We start from the raw sequence: 23,346 nt of genomic DNA, 5'->3' as shown, positions 1-23,346 counted from the left end.
GTCCTTTTGGGAGCTCATTACGCCTTACAGCCACACACGAGGAATAATCATATTACACCGAGTTATTGGCGGAAAGAAGGTTACAGACAGCTGCAAATCTATCTCGGTACAGCGGCACTTTTTCCCTGACAGCTGCTCCAGGAACTCCCGGGGAAGCAAGGTCAACTCGTGTGACATGAAATGGGATTGCGATCGTAGGATAAAGTGTTGCGCCACTACTACTTAAAATATTTGTTCCTCGCCCTTGCCTCTGCATACAGGTCTGGCTTCGGAGGTCTCCCATATCTTGGCTCTTCTGACCCTGCAATGCAACATGTTAGATACGTACCGCCTGCCAGCTTTAATGTGAATTCACCAAAAAATTCTTTAAAGATGTTGGGTACTGCTTCACCCCATGCTTCTCTCCACATGAAGGCACCTCCGCCAGCTGCAAGGTCAAGTTGGTATTTTTCGATGAAGTCTCTCACCGAAAATCCATCACGTTGGTCCTTTTGTAACACGGGAACGGATACCGGTGCCTTTTGGGGAAGAAGAAGAATGGTATACCGGTGGTAAGGCGTACCCTTCTGGGGATGAGGAGGAATGTATTCGGTGTGGCCATTCAGATCGGCGATAGTTGACGATGATGTCGCCGATAGGGGGATATTCGGTCTAGGAAATAGGTTGTAGATGCCCCTTTACGGCTGATGGAGATGATCAAATTGACTTACTGTAGCCAGTGCAGGTATGTCTGGAACGTGCTGTTGGCTTCATCCGGAACGTCTACCAGAAGGATTTATCAGTGTGTGCACGACGTGGTCAGTCGATAAAGTTAACCTGGGTCAACCATCAGTAGTGTATACAAACGCGTGTCCGTGTGGAACACGCTTGTGTAGAGCTTGGGTGGTTTGGCCGTCTGCATCATAGATAAGAGATGGTCCCTAACCTTCAAGAACACATAATATGACCTGTTCAGGAAGTAGGAACATGCCAGGTTCCACAAGCATATGTTTTGTCTTTCCGGGATGACCTTGCGAGGTTTTCCTTGCTTGGGGATACGTGACACGAAGGTCTAACGAAGGACGAAGGTAGGGCACTACATCGGGAACGACAAACATCTGGTGGATGCGTTCCATCTGTGGACAGAGCGTGAAATGTTGTGGGGGAAGGGGGGTGGCAATCAGCACCCACCAATTCGTCGAGTCGGCCCTCTTCCCTCCAGCGCTTCTCGACGATATGTCTGTCGACCGCTATGGACATGTCCGCTGTAACCCGGGTTTGAGAGCTGAATTGCATGACGCGCAAAAACGAAGGAAACACACCCATTCCATTCTTAGCTTTCCAACGAACCTCGGGAAGGTTCACTTGACTCTGGATTTGCAGAATTTCCAGTTTCTTTTCCATCTCCTGAACAACTTCCGTGTTTGGGTCTGCACTGGCTTTGGTTTCCGCCAGAGCCGCCCGCAAGTGTTGTTCCTGCGTCTTTAATGCCTCTGAATCAGCTTTAATGTATTTTAGTGCTTCGTCATAGGCTGGCAGTACTCCGAATGCGAGTGGTCTGTGCCATTCACGAGGACGGTCGCGCGAGATGTTGGGTCGACGCGGCTTGTATGGCCATCGTTTCTTCGCGGACTCGGCAGTAACCTCTGGTTGAGGTGCTTGAAGGGTGCTGTTAGTCCTGGTAAATCTGGCTAATACCGGGACCCGCAATAGTTGTCGACCAGGCAGCATTCTTGCGCGCTGAGTGCAGGCCCGACGCGGAACGGTCGACTGTCAGTTTCCTTTTTTGTCTTTGCCTTGCTGACGTAAGGCTACTAGCTTGTGTAACAGCGACCATGATGTCCAGTACGAAGGAGGGTGCGTCCGGTGCGACTGTGCAACCAGTTCCAGGCATTACAGTGTACGACAGCGAAGTGTTGGAACCAGAGCCAGTTCGTCCAGGCGGACTCGTACAGGATGACAAGGTATGTACGTGCTCGACAGCTTCGTGTCCTCACTCAAGTGCTACATCCGTACAGAGACACACTTTCCGTCAACCTGCGAAGCCAATAGAGCCACCAACGCCACGCGGCTCGCTTCTTGGTCTCGACCAGCTTGCGAGAGAAAAAAGGGAGCAGCAAGCATCCGAGAATGGACCCAGGAAGAAACCGAGGACAAACGACGATGCTGTGTTCAAAGGTGGGTGGTGGCTTTCTCTTGCTGTTTTCGTCTCCTGAAGGTCAACTTGTAAAGTACCGAGTTTGCCAACCTCCAGAGCCAATACTACTAGACACAGAGGGGAAGAGACGCCTTCACACCCTGGCGGTTTGTCCGACGTGGCTAGACAAAGACTGGATGAGCACAGAAAGAGCCGTGACAGGCAAAGAGGTACGTGCTACCGTACAATATCCTCACCCAGACCGTTTAACTTTCCTTTCGTCAGAGGACATAACCGCAACCCAAGAACGAAAATATGACGGTCCTAAGGGTCTTGGAGATTTCCAACGACGATCAAATAGAGACGACCGGATGTGGGGTGATAAACGAGATCGTGGCCAGCGGGACGGGCGGAGCTGGGACTCGACGCCCCGGAGCGAGAGAGGTGGCCGCGACCGTGATCGTGATGCCCCGAGCATAAGAGTGCCCAATGTCAGCTGGGAATCGACACCGAGGAGAGGCGGCGACAACGATAGTTCTGGTTGGGGGGGAGCCAAGAATCGTGCATGGGACGCACCTACGCCCAGGGTTCTAAGAGGAGCGAGTCCGGAGGAAGATGGCTTGCTAGGTGTAGATATGAGGGAGTGGGAAGAGGAACAGCTAAGGCTCGATCGAGATTGGTACAGTGGCGCGGAAGAGGGCTTTGTGGCTGGCGATGAGGAACGGAATCCACTCGCTCAGTATGAGGACATGAATCCGCTCAGGTCAGAACCCGCAGCCAAACCAATGGTCGGTAATTATTGCATTCATAGAGTTTCTAAATACTCATGGATCTACATGCAGAAGAGAATATCCGCCAGACAGGCCCAATATGTGAGTTACCCCCTTGGCAAATATGCATTCCGGTTACTAACGTTACTCCAGAACGCCGACAACGACTTGTGGGAAGCTAATCGCATGCTGACCTCCGGTGTCGCCACTCGAAAAGAAGTAGACCTTAACTTTGAAGACGAGTCAGAATCTGCTGTCCATGTTATGGTTCACGACCTTAAGCCACCATTCCTCGATGGCAAGACCATCTTCACCAAGCAACTTGAGCCGATTAATCCTATCAGAGACCCCTCAAGTGATATGGCAGTTTTTTCCAAGAAGGGTAGTGCTCTCGTGAAGGAAAAACGCGAACAGGCAGAGAGAGCCAAAGCAGCCGCAAAGCTTGCTTCACTGGAAGGGACTTCTCTCGGTAATATAATGGGCGTAGAAGATACGGAAGCAGCAGCTGAAGGTACGTCACTCTTCGTTGATCGCGGTGCATTTCGAGTTGGACATTCACGCAGCCCTTTCTTTGTCGCAGCCGCAGCCCAGAAAGCTGCAGCTTCAGGTCAGAAGGAGGACTACAAGGGTGACTCTAAGTTTGCAGGCCATCTGAAAACATCTACTGGAGTCAGCTCGTTTGCGAAAAGTAGGACGCTAAAGGAACAGAGAGAATATCTTCCTGCTTTCGCTTGTCGTGAAGACTTGTTGCGGGTTATCCGGGACAATCAAGGTTTTTTCTGTTTTGTCCATTGCCTAGGACCGTCGGACTCATAGAGCTTCTCAGTGGTCGTCGTCGTGGGTGAAACTGGTTCAGGCAAGACAACGCAATTAGCGCAATTCCTGTACGAAGACGGTTATTGCGCGCACGGCATCATTGGATGCACACAACCTCGTCGTGTCGCTGCCATGTCGGTCGCCAAGCGTGTCTCCGAAGAGATGGAGGTGTGTCTGCCATCGTTGTCCGTTTATCCCTCAAGGCTCACAGTATACGCAGTGCAAGTTGGGTGGTCTCGTTGGGTATGCTATTCGGTTCGAAGATTGCACTTCGGCAGAAACAAAGATCAAATGTAGGGCGTTTCTTCTGTCGAAAATGAATCACACACCCTAATTGCCTGACATTTCTTTAGATATGACAGATGGTGTCCTACAACGAGAGTCTCTGAACGAAGGCGATCTTGACCGCTACAGTGTCATCATCCTTGATGAAGCTCATGAACGGTCGCTCAGCACTGATGTTCTCATGGGTTTGCTCAAGAAAAGTGAGACTCTTTCGATGTTGTGTTGGTAATCTCTCTGAGAAGAGTCATGTAGTCCTTTCCCGGAGACGGGATCTCAAACTTATTGTCACTTCTGCGACGATGAACGCTGAGAAGGCAACGTGTGCTGTTATTTGAACTTTTGCATTATTAACCGACCACGTACAGTTCTCCGCATTCTATGGTAATTCCCCAACTTACACGATCCCTGGCCGTACCTTTCCCGTTGAGATCTTTCACTCTAAATCCCCCTGTGATGACTACGTCGATGCTGCAGTTAAGCAGGTCCTTCAGATTCACCTCTCATTGCCGCCTGGTGATATTCTTGTGTTTATGACTGGACAAGAAGACATCGAAGTTACTTGTCAAGTTGTCGAAGGTTGGTTCGTTCTTAGCGCCGCAGGCGTTTTATTGAGTCGTTCGATTATACAGAGAGACTCTCTCAGCTGGACCAGCCTCCGCCTTTAGCTGTGTTACCGATCTATTCGCAAATGCCGGCGGATTTGCAGGCGCGTATTTTTGAGCCCACGGCTGATGGTCGACGGAAAGTCATCGTTGCCACCAACATTGCGGAGACCTCCCTAACAGGTACGCATTTATAACAGCGTCCCTTCCAGACCTCGGACTGACCGCATTGCAGTTGATGGCATTCTATATGTTGTGGATGCGGGCTATTCAAAGCTTAAGGTGTATAATCCCAAGGTTGGCATGGATTCTTTGCAAATTACCCCTGTCAGCCAGGCGAATGCGAATCAACGAACTGGTCGTGCCGGCCGGACTGGTAGCGGGTGAGTCAAGTGATTTTTTTCCCTCTCCGCTTTGGATGCCAATGCGTTTCACGCAGGTACTGCTATCGTTTGTATACCGAAATGGCATACCGTAACGACATGTTTCCGAATACGATACCCGAAATTCAGCGTACCAATTTGGCCAATACAGTGCTGTTGCTCAAGTCTCTCGGTGTGAAGAACCTGCTAGAGTTCGATTTCATGGATCCCCCACCTCAGGTGATTTCTATCAAGTCTCTCAGGAAGTTTTACTGATTTTCTTCAGGCGAATATCATCAACTCCATGTACCAGTTATGGGTCCTTGGAGCACTGGACAATGTTGGTGACTTGACTCCCATCGGACGGAAGATGTCAGAATTTCCCATGGAGCCTTCCATGGCAAAGATGTTAATCGCATCCGTTGAATACAAGTGCTCCGCAGAGATGCTTACTATCGTGTCGATGCTCTCGGTGCCTAGTGTATTCTACAGGCCCAAGGAACGGATGGAGGAGGCAGATGCTGCACGAGAGAAGTTCAACGTGCCAGAAAGTGACCATCTGACACTACTGAATGTTTTCAATCAGTGGAAGGGCCATGGGTATGTCCACTGCTGCTGTTTGCCGAGCGTGTGGACTAACTAACGAGTAGGTTCCGCGATGAGTGGGCTTCGCGACATTTCCTTCACCCTAAACTACTCAGAAAAGCCCGCGAAGTACGCGCTCAGTTGGAGGATATTATGAAGTTCCAGAAGATGGAAATTATCTCGGCGGGCACGGACTTCGACGTTATCAGGTAAGTATTTTTTTCTTTCTTAATCCCTAATTTCACGATTGCGAGGGCGGTTGACTAACTTGCCCACAGAAAAGCTATCACAGCAGGTTACTTCCACCAGGCAGCACGTGTCAAGGGTATCGGCGAGTACGTGAACATCCGAACGGGACTCCCAACGCATCTCCACCCTACCAGCGCCCTCTATGGCTTGGGATGTACGCTAGCTGTCAGTTGCAATTGCTGACTTACGGACTTACCCCTGTGTAGATACCCCAACATATGTAATCTATCACGAGCTCATCCTTACCTCCAAGGAGTACATGACGCAGGTCACTGCCGTCGATGCGTATTGGCTGGGTAAGAATATATTTATATCTTGACTGTGAGCATCGCTGATTTCCGTATGTTCAGCTGACCTGGGCTCCGTGTTTTACTCTGTTAGAGAGAAGAACTTCGATGACGGTGGCATGCGCCGCAGGACTGACCGTGAATTTTCCAAGAGAGCGGAGCTAGAGACCCAAATTGCAAAGCAAAGAGAAGAGTACGTCTATACTCCATAGATTCGATGCAGTCCGCTGAATGCAAAAATCTAGAACTGCCAGAAAAGAATCGGAGCAAACCCTTGCTGCCAAGACATCTAGTGGGTCCACGAAAATCATTGTGCCAGGTACGCCAAGACATCCGGGTCTCCGCGTTGGTCAGACACCTCGACGGAGAGTGGGTATATGAAGACATAGATGTGTGTGTATATACGGTTGTGTACTACTTATAGAGACGAGCAGAAACATTTAGCATCTGCACCTGCCTGCTTCAGGTCGGCATAACACCTGTTGCTAAGTATTGGGGAGGTCTGAAGCCGTTCTGGATTCTTTACCATCATGATCATCTAGTTGACTCGCCCGGCGTGCAAGTGACATGGAGGGCCCAGCGATGTCCTTCGAGCACGAGTCCAGCGAGGGGAAGCTACACCACACATCGCCGCTGGAGACACTGGTGCGCCGTACGTCTTCGCGACGACGTGTAGGCCATAACCAGCGCGGTCGTAACGACATGCGCCAAGCCACGGCCGCTGTCCCTTCACCCATTCCTCACTTTCCGGTACCCAGACCGTCCTTGGGCTCTCCACCGCGGCCGTTTGCAAGCCAGAGCATGCCGGACTCCCCGTTGCTTCCATTCAAACTTTCGCAGTTCGGCGGCGAGTGGGACGACTAACGCTAGTGTGCTGCAATACTACATGGGCCAGAATTCCAAGTCTTCCCTTGACGAACCAGACGAGACGTTTTACTACGACGACAGCAGTCTTGTTTATCCGGGGGAACGCGAACAGCCCCACGTCGTACAGTCCACCAATCACACACCACAGAATCCTGGTCCACAAATGTCAAACGGCAGCAGCCAACCGATACCCTCGAGCGCTGCAAACCGACATGACTCGCCCGAAGCCGAACCCAGGACGTCCTCGTCCACCGTACCAGCGGTCTTTGTTTCATCTCCGGAAGACGAGGCTGATCCACCACCCCGTGCACCTACGCGCCAGCCGATAGTCAGTAGCGGCTCGCCGCGATTGAATTTCTCTCGTCCCGGGAGACCACCTATTCTGTCTTCCGACGAGCAGAAGCGACAGGTGCTTGCACGCAACTCTCAACGGCCAAATTCACCTCGGACTACTCAGTGCCAATCATCACATTTGCCAGTTGTACCAATCACTGGAACGCGTTACAGCGCGTCGCATCTATCACTGGAGCAGCACGGGCCACATTCCAAGAATGGGGGACTCCCTACTACTAGTGTTCGTCCCAATCCTTCAATTTCGTCTTCTTCGCAGGCATCCGCGAGTAGCAGTTACCTCCAATCGCACCCACCAGTGCTCCGACCCGGGCCGTCCACTAGCCCATGTTTGACTTCGTCTCAGGATCATCGACGGGATAAACTCGGGCCGACCATGACACGCTCGCTGTCGCCGAGCCCACCGAACCTCAAACCAAACTCGCAGAGTAATAACGCCACTTATACGCAGTTTCAAACACCTTGGGATTACGTTCAGCTCGGAATTCAATACCACGAGTCAAATCGCCTCGAGGACTCGGCAGTGTACTTTGAGAAAAGCGCAACGGAACAAGGCGGATGCGGAGTAGGTATGCTGATGTGGGGTCTGGCATTGAGGCATGGTTGGGGTTGCGAGAAGGACGAAAAGTGCGGGTTTAAATGGTTAGCGAAGGCGGCGGAGTCGGCTGTCGTGGACCTGGAAAAAGCTAGGCAAAGCAAAGGGTTCGATGTAAAGGCCGTAAAGGTGTGTCTGCCTGTGGAATGTTAAGACTAGCCCCTCACCCATAGCGATATCGTAGGAAGAGCTGATTATCGCCATTTACGAGGTCGGACAATGTTTTTTCCAGGGCTGGGGCGTCCGTAAAGACCAAAAGATGGCTGTCGTAAGTGGCATGCATGTGTCCAATTTACCACGAGCTGATCCTGTTTCTAGAGCTACTACAGAGTCGCTGCAAGTTTGGGAGATGTAGATGCACAACAAGACCTCGCTTTCTGCTTGGCTAATGGTAGAGGGTGCAAGAAAGACAAAAAGGAGGCGGCCAAGTGGTACCGGGCTGCGGTAAGGACGGTCCACATACTGGCTGAAGTTTATGAACGGTTTGGTAGGTTGCACAGGGAGCCAGCGATGTTGGCATGGCATGGATATACAAAGATAAGTACAAGGGCTGAGTGCACCCCCACTTTGTCGATCTGATTTGATGCATGGGGCACGTCGACGTAGTACACACTCGACGACTGGATGGCTCCGCCGTGGAGGAGGAGCTACTGGTCAGATACCTTTGGATACCAGTGAATATTTGGAAGGAGGAGGCGCATGATATACTTGCAGACTAATGGCTACATGTACAAGTTTCCATCCCCGTTGCATTCGTTCCTACGACACTCTTTTAAAACTCCAACTTGTCTAACCATTCTCCAAGGAATCACGATTTGCCCGACGTATCGGCCGCCGGTACTGAGGCGAGGGCCAAGCAAGAACTCCTCTGAGTTCACGAGTAAGAGATTGAGCAGCTGGTCCGTGCCCACGAAGGTACCAAGAAAGACACGATTATCGTTGGTGACAACGCGCAGAGTCTGGTTGAGCAATGCCCTCACAGCTGTGATTGCCGGTGAACTCAAGGCAGACGGGTTGGCCGAAGTGGACATCGCCAAGACGCGTGTGAGTGTAGTGGAAGCCGACAGGGAAACTCCTGTTCATGAATCCATTTGCAAGTCAGGTTTCGCTAAACATGCAGGGCCAACACAACACCGCCGACACGCACAAGTATTCTGTGATCTTACCAACTTACAACGAGCGCAAAAATTTACCAATTATTGTCTGGTTACTGGCAAAGGTGTTCGCAGAGCAGTGCGTGGGTGTGCTAAGGCTTGGGTGTGTGTTGACTCGGTCGGGAGATCAGTGATCTTGCATGGGAGATCATTGTCGTGGACGATGCTAGTCCAGACGGTACGCAAGAGGTTGCCAAGGAGCTTGCCAAGGTATATGGGGAGGACAAGATAGTGAGTAGTCGTAGATGGGGATGCTCCCGCCATCCGCTGACTATTTCAAGGTGCTGAAACCTCGTGCGGGGAAGCTTGGACTCGGGTTTGTATGGCTCGCTAACCATGGGGTTGGGATAGGCTAACTGTCTCTGAAAGAACGGCGTACGTCCATGGACTCAATTTCTGTACCGGGGACTTCGTCATCATCATGGACGCAGACTTTTCGCATCACGTATGTTACCAAGCTGGACTATGACGAAGAGGTTGTTGACCATGTGCACATAGCCCAAATTCATTCCTCAGTTCATCAAGTACGTTACCATGGCTGTTTGGCCAATGTGCACTGACAGGGCTTGCAGGTTGCAGAAGGCGTATAATCTGGACATTGTCACTGGCACGCGGTACCGTTCAACGGCGACCCCTGCATTGTCCGACGCGCAGCCAGGAGGTGTTCATGGCTGGGATCTGAAGCGCAAGCTCGTTTCGAGAGGCGCCAACTTTTTAGCTGCCACTGTGCTAAATCCTGGTGTTAGCGACCTCACAGGCAGTTTCCGGTCTGTCTCCAATTAAAATTTGTGCTGATCACCCAGCGCTGATGCAGTTGAAAAGGCTATATCGACTACCCGTTCTGCGACACATTATCTCCTTGACGGTGTCCCGGGGATATGTATTTCAGATGGAGATGATGGTTCGGGCGCGTGCATTGGGATACACAGTTGGAGAGGTGCCTATCACCTTCGTAGACCGAATATTTGGAGAGAGCAAGCTGGGTGCTGACGAGGTTATTGGGTACGCGAAGGGGGTCTGGTCGTTATTCACTACGGTTTGATAGAGTGGCTGTGCAGTCCAGGTTGACGTCATGGATTATAAGTTGGAACTATCGAGGACTCAGACGGCATCAGTACTCATCTCCGAACTTTCTAGCTGGTGTATGGTGCACAATGAGTCTAAGACTAGATGTTCTGAAATCGCTCACCCTGGACGATCGCAAGTCGGTTTCAAACACGTCATCGACACGGTCCCAGCCTGAGGTAGACACTGATGACGAGCTCATCAACGTTGTAGGTGCTCAAAGTCGTCATTCGTGTGCGATCGCACTCATTTCCGTTCCAGTTTTCGTCTCCAGGAACACCTGCGCGATCTCGCGCATCTTCGCGACCCGCATCTCGACCTGGATCACCAACTCCCCGCTCGCATCTGCGTGAGGGCTTGGCACCGTTGACATCCACCAGATCGCGGTCTACAGACCCATTGAGGGCATTTTCAACACAAATATCCCAGCGTATCTTTCGTTGGCTAGATGTCTCAGACCTCGCAGCGTGCTCGGGGGTTTCGCGGAAGTGGAACAAGAGCCAGACACTCAATTACAGTATGTATTCATTGAAGCTTGTCCGGAACGAGACTAACTTGGTATACAGTGTGGTTCCTACAGTGTAGGAAAGAGAGTTTCCTTGAAGATGCCTTGCCTCCTGGAAAATGGACTCGCAGGGAGTCCAGGGAAAACTGGGTCCGTGACCGATCGTGCTGCGAGACATCGATAAGCTCATGTTCCACTGTGCACAGCGTCTCGCGTACTCGAAACTGGTTTCCAATAAATCGACCCCTTCGTACCCATTGCATCCGAGTGGTTCGGGACGGACTTCACCATCGAGGAGGGGCTACCAAACACCAAAGGAGAGGAACGAAGAAAGGTGGAGACTCGAAGATGAAGAGCAGAGTCGCCCCAGTAAAGTGGAGATGCGAGAGATGTACAAAGAACTCGGAGGAAGAAAGGCGAAAACCAAGGTCAAGCTAGGTAGCACTGGTGGAGTTAGGGACAAGACTGGTTGGGTGGTAGACAATGAAGAATGATAAATCCGTAGACTTCTGGAACGTCACCACCACACGAGACACTTTAGGAACGCGAGTGTAGAGATTCGGAAAATGCCATGCGCATAAGTTTAATAAAGCGATATATGTTCCCCGTTTCTTTGAGATCATTCAAGAGGATGGGCAAGGTGGGGAGAGGGGGTGTGGTGGTGATCACTAAGTGAGTGTGTCAACATCTTTTGACAAGGCGAACAAGCGGAACAAACCGTTGTATGATGGAGCTGCAACGTCAAGAACAAAGCTGAATTCTCTATCTGGATTAGCTTCGTCCACATGCGAGAAGCGTATGAGAAGCTGGTCGGCTTCAACTCCCTCTATGTGGCAGCATAAGCACGACTGGTAAGCCGCGAACTCCGTTGCCACTTCCGCCGCGTGGGTACGGAGGATATCCTCCTCACGCTGTCTTTCTGTATGTTTCCATCCGTCAACCTGGATGGCTCAGCTTGAGAGGGAAATTCGCTTCACCTCGTCGAAGGTTTGAAGCGATTGCACGATATTGTTCAACCTCTGCATCTATAACAGCACATTGTTCGCGTATGGATGCGAGTTGGTGCTTGAGCACAGAAACGGACTGCTCCGAATCTCTCCGTTCTTCCTGCTCCTTGCTGAGAACTGGGAACTGGTGAACGGAGACGACGGGTAGGGAATAAGAGGGTAAGGGTACCTGCCAGCAACTCGATCTCCCTTAGCTTGCATTGGTTTGTCTCCGCCTCTACTGCTTGGATCCTCTCAGCGAGCCGCCTCTTGTCAGCTTCTTGTGCAGTTCTGTGCTTCGTAATCTCAGCGATGGCACGGCTGGTGTAGTGCGTGACGGCCTTGAGGAAATTGCCCGTCGATATCTCATACGCGGAGAGTCTTAGGTCGATTTGAGGGTTTGGTTCTGCGAGGACCGACGCGAGGTCGACGTGTGTGTGTCTCATGCTCATGCTCGGCCCTTCTATACATGCGATTTGGCTAAATTACAGGACTTGGACGCGTTTGGGTCGCGCGTCGTTCACGTGACTTGGAAACCATGCGCTGCACCTCCATTCCCTGTAGATCCCAATAGATATACCACGGGATCTTGGAGATGGCAAAGAAAATCGCGACATCGCACTATCAAGACATCCATATGGATACCGCCAAAGGAATAACGATGGGGCTTCGAGACATTCATATGGGAACAGCCAGAGGAGATCAATGGAACGACGATATCAACATGGACACCACCAAACAGGCCACGACTGTGAAAGCCACGGGGCTAAAGCTATGGGAGAGGGAGCTTCTAGAAAGCTCGGAAGTCAAGCGAAAGGCAACGGTGGCTCAGCTTTGTACGAATTCTCTTCTGTCTTCTCAGTCTGGATCTTATCGCTGATTGTGGCTTTATTCGATCGAAGATTTTTTGGATTACTACTTTCAATGTTTGGGTTATCTTGCGGCAAGGAAGGAGAGACGAGCAAGATTCGATGCGGATACGTCCAAACGTCAGCCGACAGCCTCAGAGTTCGCTGCAGAGTTCAAGTCTTACTGTGGACGTGAACGTGTGTTACTACGGAAGCGTCGCGCAAAACTCAGGGTCGAACAATTTCACATCATAGCGCAAGTCGGACAGGGTGGATATGGCGAAGTGTTTTTGGCTAGAAAGCAGGAAACCGGGGAAGTATGCGCTCTAAAGAAGATGCGGAAGCGGACGTTGTCCAAGATGGATGAAGTACGTTGAATATCGCGACCACTGTATAATCGTTGATATATCTTTTCAAGGTGAGACATGTTTTGGTAGAACGGGACATATTGACGGCAACCAAGACGCCTTGGCTCGTTCGCCTGCTCTACGCCTTTCAGGACTCTGAAAACGTATACCTCGCGATGGAATATGTCCCTGGTGGTGATTTTAGAACTCTTCTCAACAACTCTGGAGTCTTGAAGGAGGAACACGCTCGATTTTACATAAGTGAAATGTTTGTTGCTGTGAACGAGCTTCATAAATTAGGTTACATCCATCGCGATTTGAAGCCCGAGGTTTGTTTCTTAGAAATGTCGCTCATTATGTGCATTCCATACTTACGAACCACAGAACTTCCTGGTGGATGGCACCGGTCACGTCAAGTTGACTGACTTCGGCTTGGCTACGGGTGCTCTGAACCCAAAGCGAATCGAATCTCTGAAAATAAAACTGGACAAAGTCAAGGACAATCAAGTCGTATATCGATCCACGCTTGAGAGGCGATCGATATACCGTTCTATCAGGCGCGAAGATCCCCGTTATGCGGATTCCATCGTGGGGTCTCCCGATTATATGGCACCTGAAGTTCTACGCGGCAAGCCATACACTTACTCCGTGGATTATTGGTCTTTGGGATGCATCTTTTTCGAGTTCCTTGCTGGATTCCCTCCGTTTAGCGGAAGCACACCTGAAGAAACCTGGACTAACCTTAAAAACTGGACGAAGGTGCTGCGAAGACCAGAATACGACAAACCCGAGGACCTCATTTTCAACTTGACGGACATTGCTTGGGATGCCGTAACAAGGTGAGAGGTTTGAAGTCTTTATTGATGCTTTTTTAAACCGCATCATTTAGGCTTATTTCGCACTCAAGCGTCCGCTACTCGTCGCTGACGCAGGTAGCTGGACATCCGTTTTTTGATGGCGTCAAGTGGGAGGACCTACGTTCTACTCGTGCTCCGTTCGTTCCGGCATTAGACTCGGAGATCGACACAGGTTATTATGACGATTTCACGTCCCCAGAAGATATGGCAAAGTATGCTGAGGTGCAGGAGAAACAGAAGAATGTGGAGAAGGTTCGAGAGAAGGATGAGCCGACCTCCAGAGGAGTGTGGGTGGGTTTCACGTTCGGTAAGAATGGCCCGAGTAACAGGTTTCTGGCGGCCATGGATGACACGGGTCGTGAGGACGGTGCTCTAGCAACGATATTTTAACTGATGTAGTGCTACCATTTGTGCTGTGGTTACTCATGGGGAATTACATAAGCCTCTGGAAAGGAAAGTTTCAAACTCCGTCGAGCTGCCACTGCTTTGACCTCGAACCCTGCTCAGCTGCGACGCCTACCCCATCTGTCAAAGTTATTCGACTAAGATGAGCCTGCACGACAACGAAGATCTTGTCAATTACGAGGACGAGGACGACGTTGTTCCTAACGGAGCTGCTGCTACGAACGGGGCTGCCGTGTCAGCAACGGCAGATGTTGATGCGGAAAAAGAGAAGAAAAACTTCTCAGGCATACATTCCACTGGCTTCAGGTATGAATTATGTGTTCTCCTTCGGGGGCTTGTACTGACCTCTGCGTTAATGCACAGGGACTTCCTACTTAAACCAGAATTGTTACGTGCGATCAGTGATTTGGGCTTCGAGCATCCCTCCGAAGGTATGCTCTTCATCCAAGTCAATGCTACGGTCTAACTAATTTAAATGGCAATGCAGTTCAACAAGAATGTATTCCTCAGGCAGTTTTGGGAATGGATGTCCTCTGTCAGGCAAAGTCGGGTCATGGCAAGACTGCCGTCTTTGTGCTTGCGACTCTCCAGCAGTTGGAGCCCGTGAATGGAGAAGTATCCGTCATCGTCCTCTGCCATACCAGGGAACTTGCGTTCCAAATAAAAAACGAGTATACACGGTTCGCGAAGTATATGCCAGACGTCCGCGTCCATACTTTCTATGGAGGCACTCCCGTCCAGAAAGACGCAGAATTACTTCGTGACAGGAACCGGTGCCCCCACATCGTCGTAGCCACTCCAGGTCGGCTGAACGCTCTCGTCAGGGACAAGATTCTGGACGCAAAGAATGTGAAACACTTCACGTTGGACGAGTGTGATAAAATGCTTGAGCAACTTGGTCAGTCCCAAGGGGAATTCGGCTACTTCCGATGTCTTCGCTCGCCCCTACAGAATCTAACTGCCCTCGCCTCTTCTCCGCCCTGCAGACATGCGCCGAGATGTTCAAGAGATATTCCGAGCAACTCCTCACCACAAGCAAGTTATGATGTTCAGTGCTACGTTGTCGAAGGAGATTCGAGTCACTTGCAAGAAGTTCATGGCGAACGCAAGTTTTCTTTTGTCTTGATTCCGCATCGTTATTCTTAGTTGTTTTGACAGCCGCTTGAAATTTTCGTCGACGACGAGACTAAGTTGACTTTGCACGGCTTGCAACAACATTACGTCAAACTGGAGGAGAATGGCAAGAACAGGAAGCTGAATGAGCTGTTGGACACGCTTGAATTCAACCAGGTAGTTATTTATTGGTTCGATGGAGTTGTTTATTCTCACATGGGACACAGGTCGTGATCTTCGTAAAATCAGTCGCGCGAGCAATTGAGTTGGACAAGTTGCTGGTGTCGTGCAACTTCCCCTCCATCAGCATCCATTCCGGCCTCGCACAGGAAGAACGGTAGGAACTACACCATTGCTACCATATCTTTCTTCTCATTGTGTTGAAGTATCAAGCGTTACACGGCTTTCAAGGCTTTTGAAAAGCGGATACTTGTTGCCACCGATATTTTCGGTCGTGGCATTGATGTGGAACGAGTGAACATAGTGGTGAACTATGACTGCCCTCCAGATGCAGATAGTTATCTCCACCGGGTCGGCCGTGCCGGACGCTTTGGCACTAAAGGCCTCGCTATTACCTTTGTCTCCAGCGAGAGTGATCAGCAGGTGATGGCAGCTATTCAATCTCGCTTCGAAGTTGCTGTTCCAGAGTTGCCAGAGCATATCGATCCCGCCAGCTATAGTAAGTTTCCGTTGCCGTTAGGTCTATTGCTTCGCTAATGGGTTTGCAATTGTGTAGTGACGTCATAATCAGTTACATAACTCACAGTATGATTGCAATTTGTGTTCCTTAGTTTCCTATGTCAAATGTGTGTAGTGATATACTTCGTCTGAGCTTTCTGCTTTATATTAACTGTGGACTATGTGCCTCAATTGTGCTTTCCTTGCTACAAGCACAGTTAGTGCTGTTAGTTGGTGCTTGTGCTCAAATCACTAAACCCGTGTTGAATGGCTCCTGCAACTGATTGAGGATGTCATATCCATGGCACTGTACAACTAGAATAAGGCTGTTTTGCATGGCAGGCACCTTGTTTACTGTGTTCATGTTCACACCCAATATTTAACCCCACAATGCCTTATAACATATCTCTTCATGGCTAGAAGACTAGAGACTTGAGACATTGCACATGGTGCCACAATGCCTTATAACATACATCTTTGTAGGTAGAAGATTAGAGATTTGGAGTAACAGTGCCCTGCTGATATGTATCCAAGCCAATGTCAATAAGATCCCACCATGCTTGAGTTGCACAATCCATCCTCTCCAACCACTGATCTTCATTTTACAAGTGCTCACAGAGGTGTTGTGTAAACAGCCATTCATCAAAGTTTCTTAGCAGTTAAATGTTTTCCCAACCATGGCTATGGGAGAGAGCAATGTAGGCATTGAACAGGGTAATTTTCCCTGTGGGCAGTGAAGTGATGTCAACAATGCAATACTCAATCATTTGCACCTGTGCATGGTAATCAGTGAAAGTGAACACAAGGGTGATAGGCAGTTGGATCCATGTCACAGTACACTTGTTGCCAGAAGTCATTGTGATGGTGAATGTTCTTGAAAGAGGTGTGATGGGCAGTACTCCCATCAGCAGACCAGGGAGAGACTCCACTTTAGTGTGCCTCATTTCCAAGAGGACAAAGGCAGGCAGATACTGCAACACAATTTGATGTGATGCAGAAGGCTGCACACATTCTCTGGGTTGAGGACAATGTCCACAATATGACCTCACACTCTGTTTTCCATGCCTAGGTCAGTTCTGATGGCAAGCTTGATCTCATCAGACAGCCCAGAATGTTCCTGTCTGTTGTGTGTGCACCCTGTTTTTGGTTTAGTAGCCACAGCGAATTTTTTGGGCAATGACAGAGGACACCCAGCTATGGAATCCCAAGCATGGCGAATGACAAGATAGGACCTGTGGTCCCCTGAACGAGATTGGGCACACAATGAATTCCAGCACATATGCACAGCATGCCACAGTGTGACCAGTACAGTGTTTCTCCATGGTGCCTGTGAGAAATCAGTTGCCAGACATCATGGGTCAGAGAGCACCAGCCCTTGAAGCATCAACAAGTGATGGTCTTTGCAGTTTCTGTGATACACATGATGCAACAGATCCATCCAACTAGCATCAGTTACCCACACTTGAGTCTTCAGTTATATGATGATGTCAAACTGTTCAAAGATCTGATGACCAATCAGCTGATCCTCTGTGTCCTTTGCAAGATTGCAAGGCCAGTATAGAGGAGCTGATGTTTTTGCTGCCATGGGTGGAGATTGGTGCAAATCTCTGACAAGGATGACTTTCAACCTGCCAAATGGCTCCTCAGATGCAGAGCTTGTACAGGCAGACCTTGCATGACAGATGATGTTTGAAAGTTTGGCAAGGAACTCCCAGGAAACCATGGAGATTTCATCAATAATCAGATAGTGTTTGTCTTGCCAATACAACTCCAAGGCCTTCAGAGTCTGTGCTGATTGTTTCCTGCCATTGAGTGGGACCATGCCTGAGGAGATGAAGACATGATCAGCAGAGAGTAGTATAGTGCAGACAAAAACACAACAAACCTATGAAGTGTGATGTCTTGCCATTGATGACTGATGCCACAATGCCTGTGTAGGCAGCCTTAACAAGCATCCCCACCACCCCTCATTGCATGAAGTTCTCAGTGATGGTCTGAATTGTTTTTGATTTACCAACCCCCCCCTCTCCAGGTATGACCATACAGTGGCTCAAAAAACTGTCCACATGTTTGTATGTTTTACATTAGTTATGACTAAACACAATAACCCCTAACCCTAGCCCTAAACTATGAGTGTATGAAATAAGGTACTTACTCTTGGCTTTCTATTGGTCCATGAATCAAGTGATTTGGATAGGAATTGATAGAATAGCAGCCATTTGAAAATGACATGTCATGCAGACAGTTTTTTTGACTTTAAGTTTTGATTACATAGTATTGAGTTTAACAAAGTTTAGAATGCTGTGAGGTGCTTACTAATGCTTACATGGCATATCACATGGTCTATTTGATGATTTGTCATCATACAAACAATGCCAAACAATGAATTGGGTCCATCAAGGCTCCCTCTTCTACCCCAACTCATGAAACCTTCCTCCTGGTCCATCTGGGCCATTTTCTCAGAGTAATCCCCATAAATATTGGTGCCCACTACAGTAATGTCATCAGGGTATATGTCCAACACAATCAAACCCTTAAAAAATCTGCTTTCAGTCATCCCTGTGCTGTTTCCCCCACCAATACCTGACATGTTCTGCACCTAATCAGTACTGAGACAGCTGGAAATGCCATGGAGGTCAATCTGGCACATCAGAAAATGATGAACAAACAAAACACCTTTTAACCAGTGCATTTTCACCACAGTTCAACTAGTTTCGATGCTGGGGTGAGACAAAACATTCCTGTGCACTTCAGGTGGCATGGGAAGCATGGCTAGACTGTGCTCTCAGTTGACTGTGGATGACTGAGAATGGGTGATTTGGTTATATAAGACCATAGGTAATACTCAGGGCTAGATGGAGTGATGGAATATCCCTCCTAATAGTTCAGTGGACTATCCCCTCCAGGGCACCTGGACTGTACTGGAGAGTTTTAGTCTACCCTAGCCCTCAACCCAGCACCCCTGAGGTGGAAACCCACCAGATAAGAGGTGATTGGATTGTTGGTCATACCACCATGGCTTTTTCAGCATTCTCAGTACTGATTAGTTGCAGAACATGTCAGGTATTGGTGGGGGAAACAGCACAGGGATGACTGAAAGCAGATTTTTTAAGGGTTTGATTGTGTTGGACATATACCCTGATGACATTACTGTAGTGGGCACCAATATTTATGGGGATTACTCTGAGAAAATGGCCCAGATGGACCAGGAGGAAGGTTTCATGAGTTGGGGTAGAAGAGGGAGCCTTGATGGACCCAATTCATTGTTTGGCATTGTTTGTATGATGACAAATCATCAAATAGACCATGTGATATGCCATGTAAGCATTAGTAAGCACCTCACAGCATTCTAAACTTTGTTAAACTCAATACTATGTAATCAAAACTTAAAGTCAAAAAAACTGTCTGCATGACATGTCATTTTCAAATGGCTGCTATTCTATCAATTCCTATCCAAATCACTTGATTCATGGACCAATAGAAAGCCAAGAGTAAGTACCTTATTTCATACACTCATAGTTTAGGGCTAGGGTTAGGGGTTATTGTGTTTAGTCATAACTAATGTAAAACATACAAACATGTGGACAGTTTTTTGAGCCACTGTATGCAGTTGATCCAGATTGTGTCCATCAAGAATTGTTCCAAGTGCCAGTCTATGATATCATATGCAGTGATGTTGGTCATGTAATAGATCATCAGGGTCAGTTGTTAAGTTTGTGACTGGGTTCGGGGGTCAATGGCCAAAGGCTGAATGCCAGGTGCAACAACCCTTGGTCTTAGCTTGTGCAATAGACCCTTGCACAAGCCAGGTTGAAGTCAGAGAGAGCCAAGGGGGGGGGGTCAGGAGTGAAAGCCAAGAGTTGTCTCAGGCTTGAGCTAGGAGCTGAGGGGTGAACTAGATTGATATTCAGACTGAGGAACTTAGTACAACATACATAGAGTATATATACTGAAGACCAGCAACCTGAAAGCCAGGGTTACTGGTGAGGGACTAAATAGCAGTGCAAGGAACTAACTAAAAGTCAAGTGAGCAGGCAGGGATTGGAGAGCCAAAGACAGACACTGCCTCAGCACAAGCAAGGGCAGTACAAAAGCTAACTAGAAAGGTATAGTGAGGAACAGAGTTCATTTTGGTGTTCAGCATTGACTTGGTGTTCAGAACCTAAGACCAAGCTGTGGGTGTCCTGGCATATGACATCAGTTGGCTGCAGTGCCATTGATTCCTCAATGAGTTGCACAAGCAAGTGCAACCACTATCACCAAGGAGTGTACCATTGTTGGCATCCACACTGCCAACATCTCTCTGAGGATCAGATGGAAAAGTGAGCAGTGTCCCCCCAGATTTGGCTACCATTGCCTCCATCTCCTTTTGCCACAGAATGAGGAGCTTGTGGTCATGCACAGTAGAAATATGAAATGAGGTGGAATGTTCACAAGAGAGAGATGAATTGATAGAGAAGACCCCTTGGCAAGTGCTGATGTTGATTGCCTCCTTCGCATGCTTCCATTCCTGAGCAGATGTCTGTTCTCTCTGGAAGTTGTTGAGGTCATCCTCTGTCAGTGTAAGGCTCTCATGAGCATCCAATTTGTCAAAGCAGCCCGACTCATCTGGCAGTTGAGCATCTTGGAAGCTTTGTGAACTTTTCCCTGCCCTGTGATCAGAGGGGGAGGATTTGCATGTGGTCTTGGACTCATAATAGTATTGTATCCCTGCAACAACATGTCTGTGCCAAGGTTCCATTTTGTCCTTGAAATCCTCAAATGCATCAGACCATGATGCCACCTTGCCCTTGAGGTCAGAGGCCCAACACCCTGGCTTTAACAATGCCAATACACATGTGAGAAAGTAATCACGAATGCTGCTGTCATCAGCATGGGGAAACCAGGGTCCTATCAGGTGAGGTAATGTGTTGTGTTCACTGGCATGACAGATGTGATGGTGTGATTTACACCTTGGATGCTCCACTGAATAGTACAGTCACAGATGTGCAGGCTGCCCACATTTGGGCACAGAATGTGTGTGTGTGTGTGGGGGGGGGCCAAGAAGGTGTATATTGTTCCTCCCATGTATCCATTATGAATGCCAAATGACAGATGTCCTCTAATTCTGGTCTGTGAGGGACATAGTCTTGCAACTGTGAGCAAGGAAACAAAAACCCTGCAGGGGTTGAGCTGAGGGTAATGATGACATTATCATCAGTAGAGTCATCAGCAGTCCTATTGATGTTTTGTCCAACTCTATGAAAGTAGTTAGGAGGGTGCTCAACATCAAATGGGTCAATGAACTTACCCACCAGAGGTCATGGTGTGAAGCTCAGGAAACATCATTTTGACAGAGGAGAATAGTGCACTGGTGTACAAGGCAGCATAGTTATGTGATGTGAAGTTATCACTAAAGCCCATGAGATATGACATCACCTGTGGACCAGACAACTCCATTTTGTGATTGATTATGTTGATGCAGCAGTACAGTAGCAAGCAGTTCCACTCTCACTGTCATGACCATGCATTTATCCTAAGTCCCCACTCACTCCATGCCCTACTCCACCAGTATTTTCACTCACTCTGCACCAACTCTGCCTGCCCTCTGTTGCTTATGAACCTTCTCTGACCTGACTACTGTTAGACTTGGTACCAGCCACCATTGGACTGCATGGATTGTCTTCTAAGAGGTCATGTGACCTCCCTTCAGACTTCCCCTTGACAGCACACAGTCAGGTACTCTGCAGCATGTGCACCTCATGGTTTGGTGCCTAGACTATTTCCTTTGTGGTTTATTCTGTGTTACCTGTCATATGTTCTCCATCTTCCCTTCATTTGTCATCCAGGAAGTTTTACTTGAAAATTTATGAGTCTCCATATGTCAGTTCTGATTCCAGTTACTGTACCTCCATAGAGTAGTATAAAAGCATGTACAGTACTCTGCTGTTCTTCAGTATGAATATCAACTAAGTTCCTACTCCTTCTCTCTCCATCTTCTGTCTGTTGGAGTTAGCTCTGATCTTCTGTCTGCTCCTCTACCTCTGAAATATGAGGGCTGAGATTGTGCAAGGGGGTAGTGCACAAGCTAAACCTGATGCCCTCACTCTGCTCTGCCTCTGCCTTAGTGGACTTCATCCCTGCCAATCCTCCACTAGTTGGAGTTCTGTTTACCTGTGTTGGACTTGCTTCCACACCTCTCCCTAGAACCTGTCTAGCATTGGAGTTGGTTGGAGTAGGCCCAGACTTGACAGTATATTTGTACTCACACTTGTACAATCTGATTTCCTGTCTTCTGAAAAACTTATGCCATTATGAGAACTTGAGTGCAATCCCAAAGAGAGGTCAGCTGACAACCTTGCTGCAGTGCTGGCTAATCTGTGTCACCTCCCTTCCATTGTTGAACAGTTCCAATCCTTTTCTGCTTGATGCTGCTCTCATGCTGAAGGTGAAAGTGAGTGCTTTGTGCAAGCTGGTCACTCTGACCTCCTCCCAACTATCTTCCACACTCCATTGCCTTGTAACCAAGATGATGGACCTGACCCTGACCCTGATGATCCTGATGGTGGTCCTGATGGTGGGGGCAGTGGTGATGGGGATATCCCTGAAGACCTGGCTGAGCTGCCAGAAGACCCCCTTGTTGCTCTTGCTAGAGCTGTTCATGCACTTGTGTGGTCTAGTTCACACACTGGGGACTCCTCTCCAAAAACCAAAGTCCATGAGCCCAACACCTTTGACAGCTCTGACCCTAAGAAACTCTATGAGTTCCTTGTTCAATGCAAGTTGAACTTCCAACACTGCCCCTGCACATTCTGCTCTGACAGGGTGAGGGTTACCTTCACTCAGTCCTATCTGAAGGGTATGGCTCTGGCTTGGTTTGAGCTGGACCTACTAAACCCTGAGGGTTATGACTGTCTGCTTTGGATGGACAACTACTGTGAGTTCTTGCACAAGCTCACAACTAATTTTGGTCTGCATGATGCCATAGCTGATGCCATCCAGCAACTTGAAAACCTCACTATGAAAGACAGCTCTCAGATCACCAAGTATGTCATGGAGTTCAATTATTGGGCTTCACAGGTCAAGGACTATGCTGTCAGTGCACTCTGCCACCACTTCTACAGTGGACTTCCAGACTGCATCGAAGATGAGATCACTTGCATCAGTAAACCCTCTACCCTTGCACAACTCTGTGAACTTGCCCAGACCATCAATGCATGCTACTGGGTGTGCAAAGCAGAGATCACATGCACCACCAAGTCTGCCACTGACATTAAGTCTAAGTCATCCTCCTTGTCCTCTGCTCTGAAGTCCAATGCCAAGGGTAAATAGAAAGATCTGCCCAAGTCTGACACATCCAAGTCTGTTATTGCCCATTTTCTGGGAAAGGATGGCAAACTCACCTCTGCTGCAGTGCGGCTGGCCACTCCACCAAGGACTGTCCCAAGTCAACCTCTCATGCAGCCAAAGCCTGCACCACTTTGGCTGAAGCTCTGCCTGCTCTGCCCATGGAGAAGGCTGAGC

General features: G+C 48.9%; 9 protein-coding genes across 9 annotated transcripts; 6 read left to right on the top strand and 3 right to left on the bottom strand.

The window, feature by feature from the left end:
* Positions 1–55: 55 nt before the first annotated feature.
* On the bottom strand, positions 56–1,943 carry F5J12DRAFT_467372 (phosphatidylethanolamine-binding protein). Its single transcript, XM_051739574.1, has 6 exons — positions 1,302–1,943; positions 1,171–1,244; positions 948–1,115; positions 817–895; positions 711–762; positions 56–651 (listed from the first exon to the last, which is right to left on the bottom strand). The coding sequence occupies exons 1-6, from the start codon at positions 1,708–1,710 to the stop codon at positions 219–221; spliced, it is 1,215 nt and encodes a 404-aa protein (XP_051595417.1). The 5' UTR covers positions 1,711–1,943; the 3' UTR covers positions 56–218.
* F5J12DRAFT_467253 (pre-mRNA splicing factor) lies at positions 1,770–6,516 on the top strand. The gene is made up of 21 exons (XM_051739571.1): positions 1,770–1,943; positions 1,998–2,157; positions 2,212–2,346; positions 2,402–2,904; positions 2,959–2,988; positions 3,040–3,397; positions 3,467–3,658; positions 3,713–3,870; positions 3,923–3,995; positions 4,056–4,187; positions 4,240–4,301; positions 4,353–4,563; positions 4,617–4,772; positions 4,825–4,972; positions 5,029–5,191; positions 5,238–5,551; positions 5,602–5,745; positions 5,815–5,939; positions 5,992–6,081; positions 6,136–6,265; positions 6,318–6,516. Exons 1-21 carry the CDS (start codon positions 1,815–1,817, stop codon positions 6,451–6,453), a joined length of 3,549 nt encoding a protein of 1,182 aa, XP_051595416.1. The 5' UTR covers positions 1,770–1,814; the 3' UTR covers positions 6,454–6,516.
* Positions 6,497–8,950, top strand: F5J12DRAFT_861578 (uncharacterized protein). Its single transcript, XM_051746887.1, has 4 exons — positions 6,497–6,887; positions 6,913–8,014; positions 8,070–8,153; positions 8,204–8,950. The coding sequence occupies exons 1-4, from the start codon at positions 6,640–6,642 to the stop codon at positions 8,462–8,464; spliced, it is 1,695 nt and encodes a 564-aa protein (XP_051595415.1). The 5' UTR covers positions 6,497–6,639; the 3' UTR covers positions 8,465–8,950.
* F5J12DRAFT_467271 (uncharacterized protein) lies at positions 8,524–9,137 on the bottom strand. The gene has a single exon (XM_051739572.1). It carries the CDS (start codon positions 8,914–8,916, stop codon positions 8,608–8,610), a length of 309 nt encoding a protein of 102 aa, XP_051595414.1. The 5' UTR covers positions 8,917–9,137; the 3' UTR covers positions 8,524–8,607.
* F5J12DRAFT_861570 (glycosyltransferase family 2 protein) lies at positions 8,951–10,147 on the top strand. The gene is made up of 7 exons (XM_051746886.1): positions 8,951–9,118; positions 9,171–9,270; positions 9,321–9,355; positions 9,409–9,484; positions 9,538–9,563; positions 9,612–9,806; positions 9,862–10,147. The coding sequence occupies exons 1-7, from the start codon at positions 8,967–8,969 to the stop codon at positions 10,079–10,081; spliced, it is 804 nt and encodes a 267-aa protein (XP_051595413.1). The 5' UTR covers positions 8,951–8,966; the 3' UTR covers positions 10,082–10,147.
* On the top strand, positions 9,986–11,277 carry F5J12DRAFT_467326 (uncharacterized protein). Its single transcript, XM_051739573.1, has 4 exons — positions 9,986–10,313; positions 10,366–10,621; positions 10,671–10,759; positions 10,816–11,277. Exons 1-4 carry the CDS (start codon positions 10,194–10,196, stop codon positions 11,101–11,103), a joined length of 753 nt encoding a protein of 250 aa, XP_051595412.1. The 5' UTR covers positions 9,986–10,193; the 3' UTR covers positions 11,104–11,277.
* F5J12DRAFT_861567 (chromosome segregation protein Spc25-domain-containing protein) lies at positions 10,671–12,067 on the bottom strand. The gene is made up of 4 exons (XM_051746885.1): positions 11,786–12,067; positions 11,587–11,733; positions 11,328–11,528; positions 10,671–11,277 (listed from the first exon to the last, which is right to left on the bottom strand). The coding sequence occupies exons 1-4, from the start codon at positions 12,045–12,047 to the stop codon at positions 11,147–11,149; spliced, it is 741 nt and encodes a 246-aa protein (XP_051595411.1). The 5' UTR covers positions 12,048–12,067; the 3' UTR covers positions 10,671–11,146.
* Positions 12,068–12,123: 56 nt separating this feature from the next.
* On the top strand, positions 12,124–14,123 carry F5J12DRAFT_861562 (AGC/NDR protein kinase). Its single transcript, XM_051746884.1, has 5 exons — positions 12,124–12,431; positions 12,498–12,811; positions 12,862–13,119; positions 13,175–13,629; positions 13,680–14,123. Exons 1-5 carry the CDS (start codon positions 12,191–12,193, stop codon positions 14,035–14,037), a joined length of 1,626 nt encoding a protein of 541 aa, XP_051595410.1. The 5' UTR covers positions 12,124–12,190; the 3' UTR covers positions 14,038–14,123.
* Positions 14,124–16,359, top strand: F5J12DRAFT_861561 (P-loop containing nucleoside triphosphate hydrolase protein). Its single transcript, XM_051746883.1, has 8 exons — positions 14,124–14,358; positions 14,416–14,483; positions 14,540–14,950; positions 15,039–15,157; positions 15,211–15,342; positions 15,393–15,502; positions 15,552–15,844; positions 15,902–16,359. The coding sequence occupies exons 1-8, from the start codon at positions 14,195–14,197 to the stop codon at positions 15,910–15,912; spliced, it is 1,308 nt and encodes a 435-aa protein (XP_051595409.1). The 5' UTR covers positions 14,124–14,194; the 3' UTR covers positions 15,913–16,359.
* The last annotated feature ends 6,987 nt before the right edge of the window (positions 16,360–23,346 follow it).

This window comes from Pisolithus orientalis (assembly GCF_024613125.1).
Source record: "Pisolithus orientalis strain OTSU chromosome Unknown F5J12scaffold_55, whole genome shotgun sequence".
Classification (NCBI taxonomy): Eukaryota; Fungi; Basidiomycota; class Agaricomycetes; order Boletales; family Pisolithaceae; genus Pisolithus; species Pisolithus orientalis.
The sequence above is the reverse complement of the archived record's forward strand: the minus strand, read 5'-3'. Positions and strand labels throughout refer to the sequence as shown.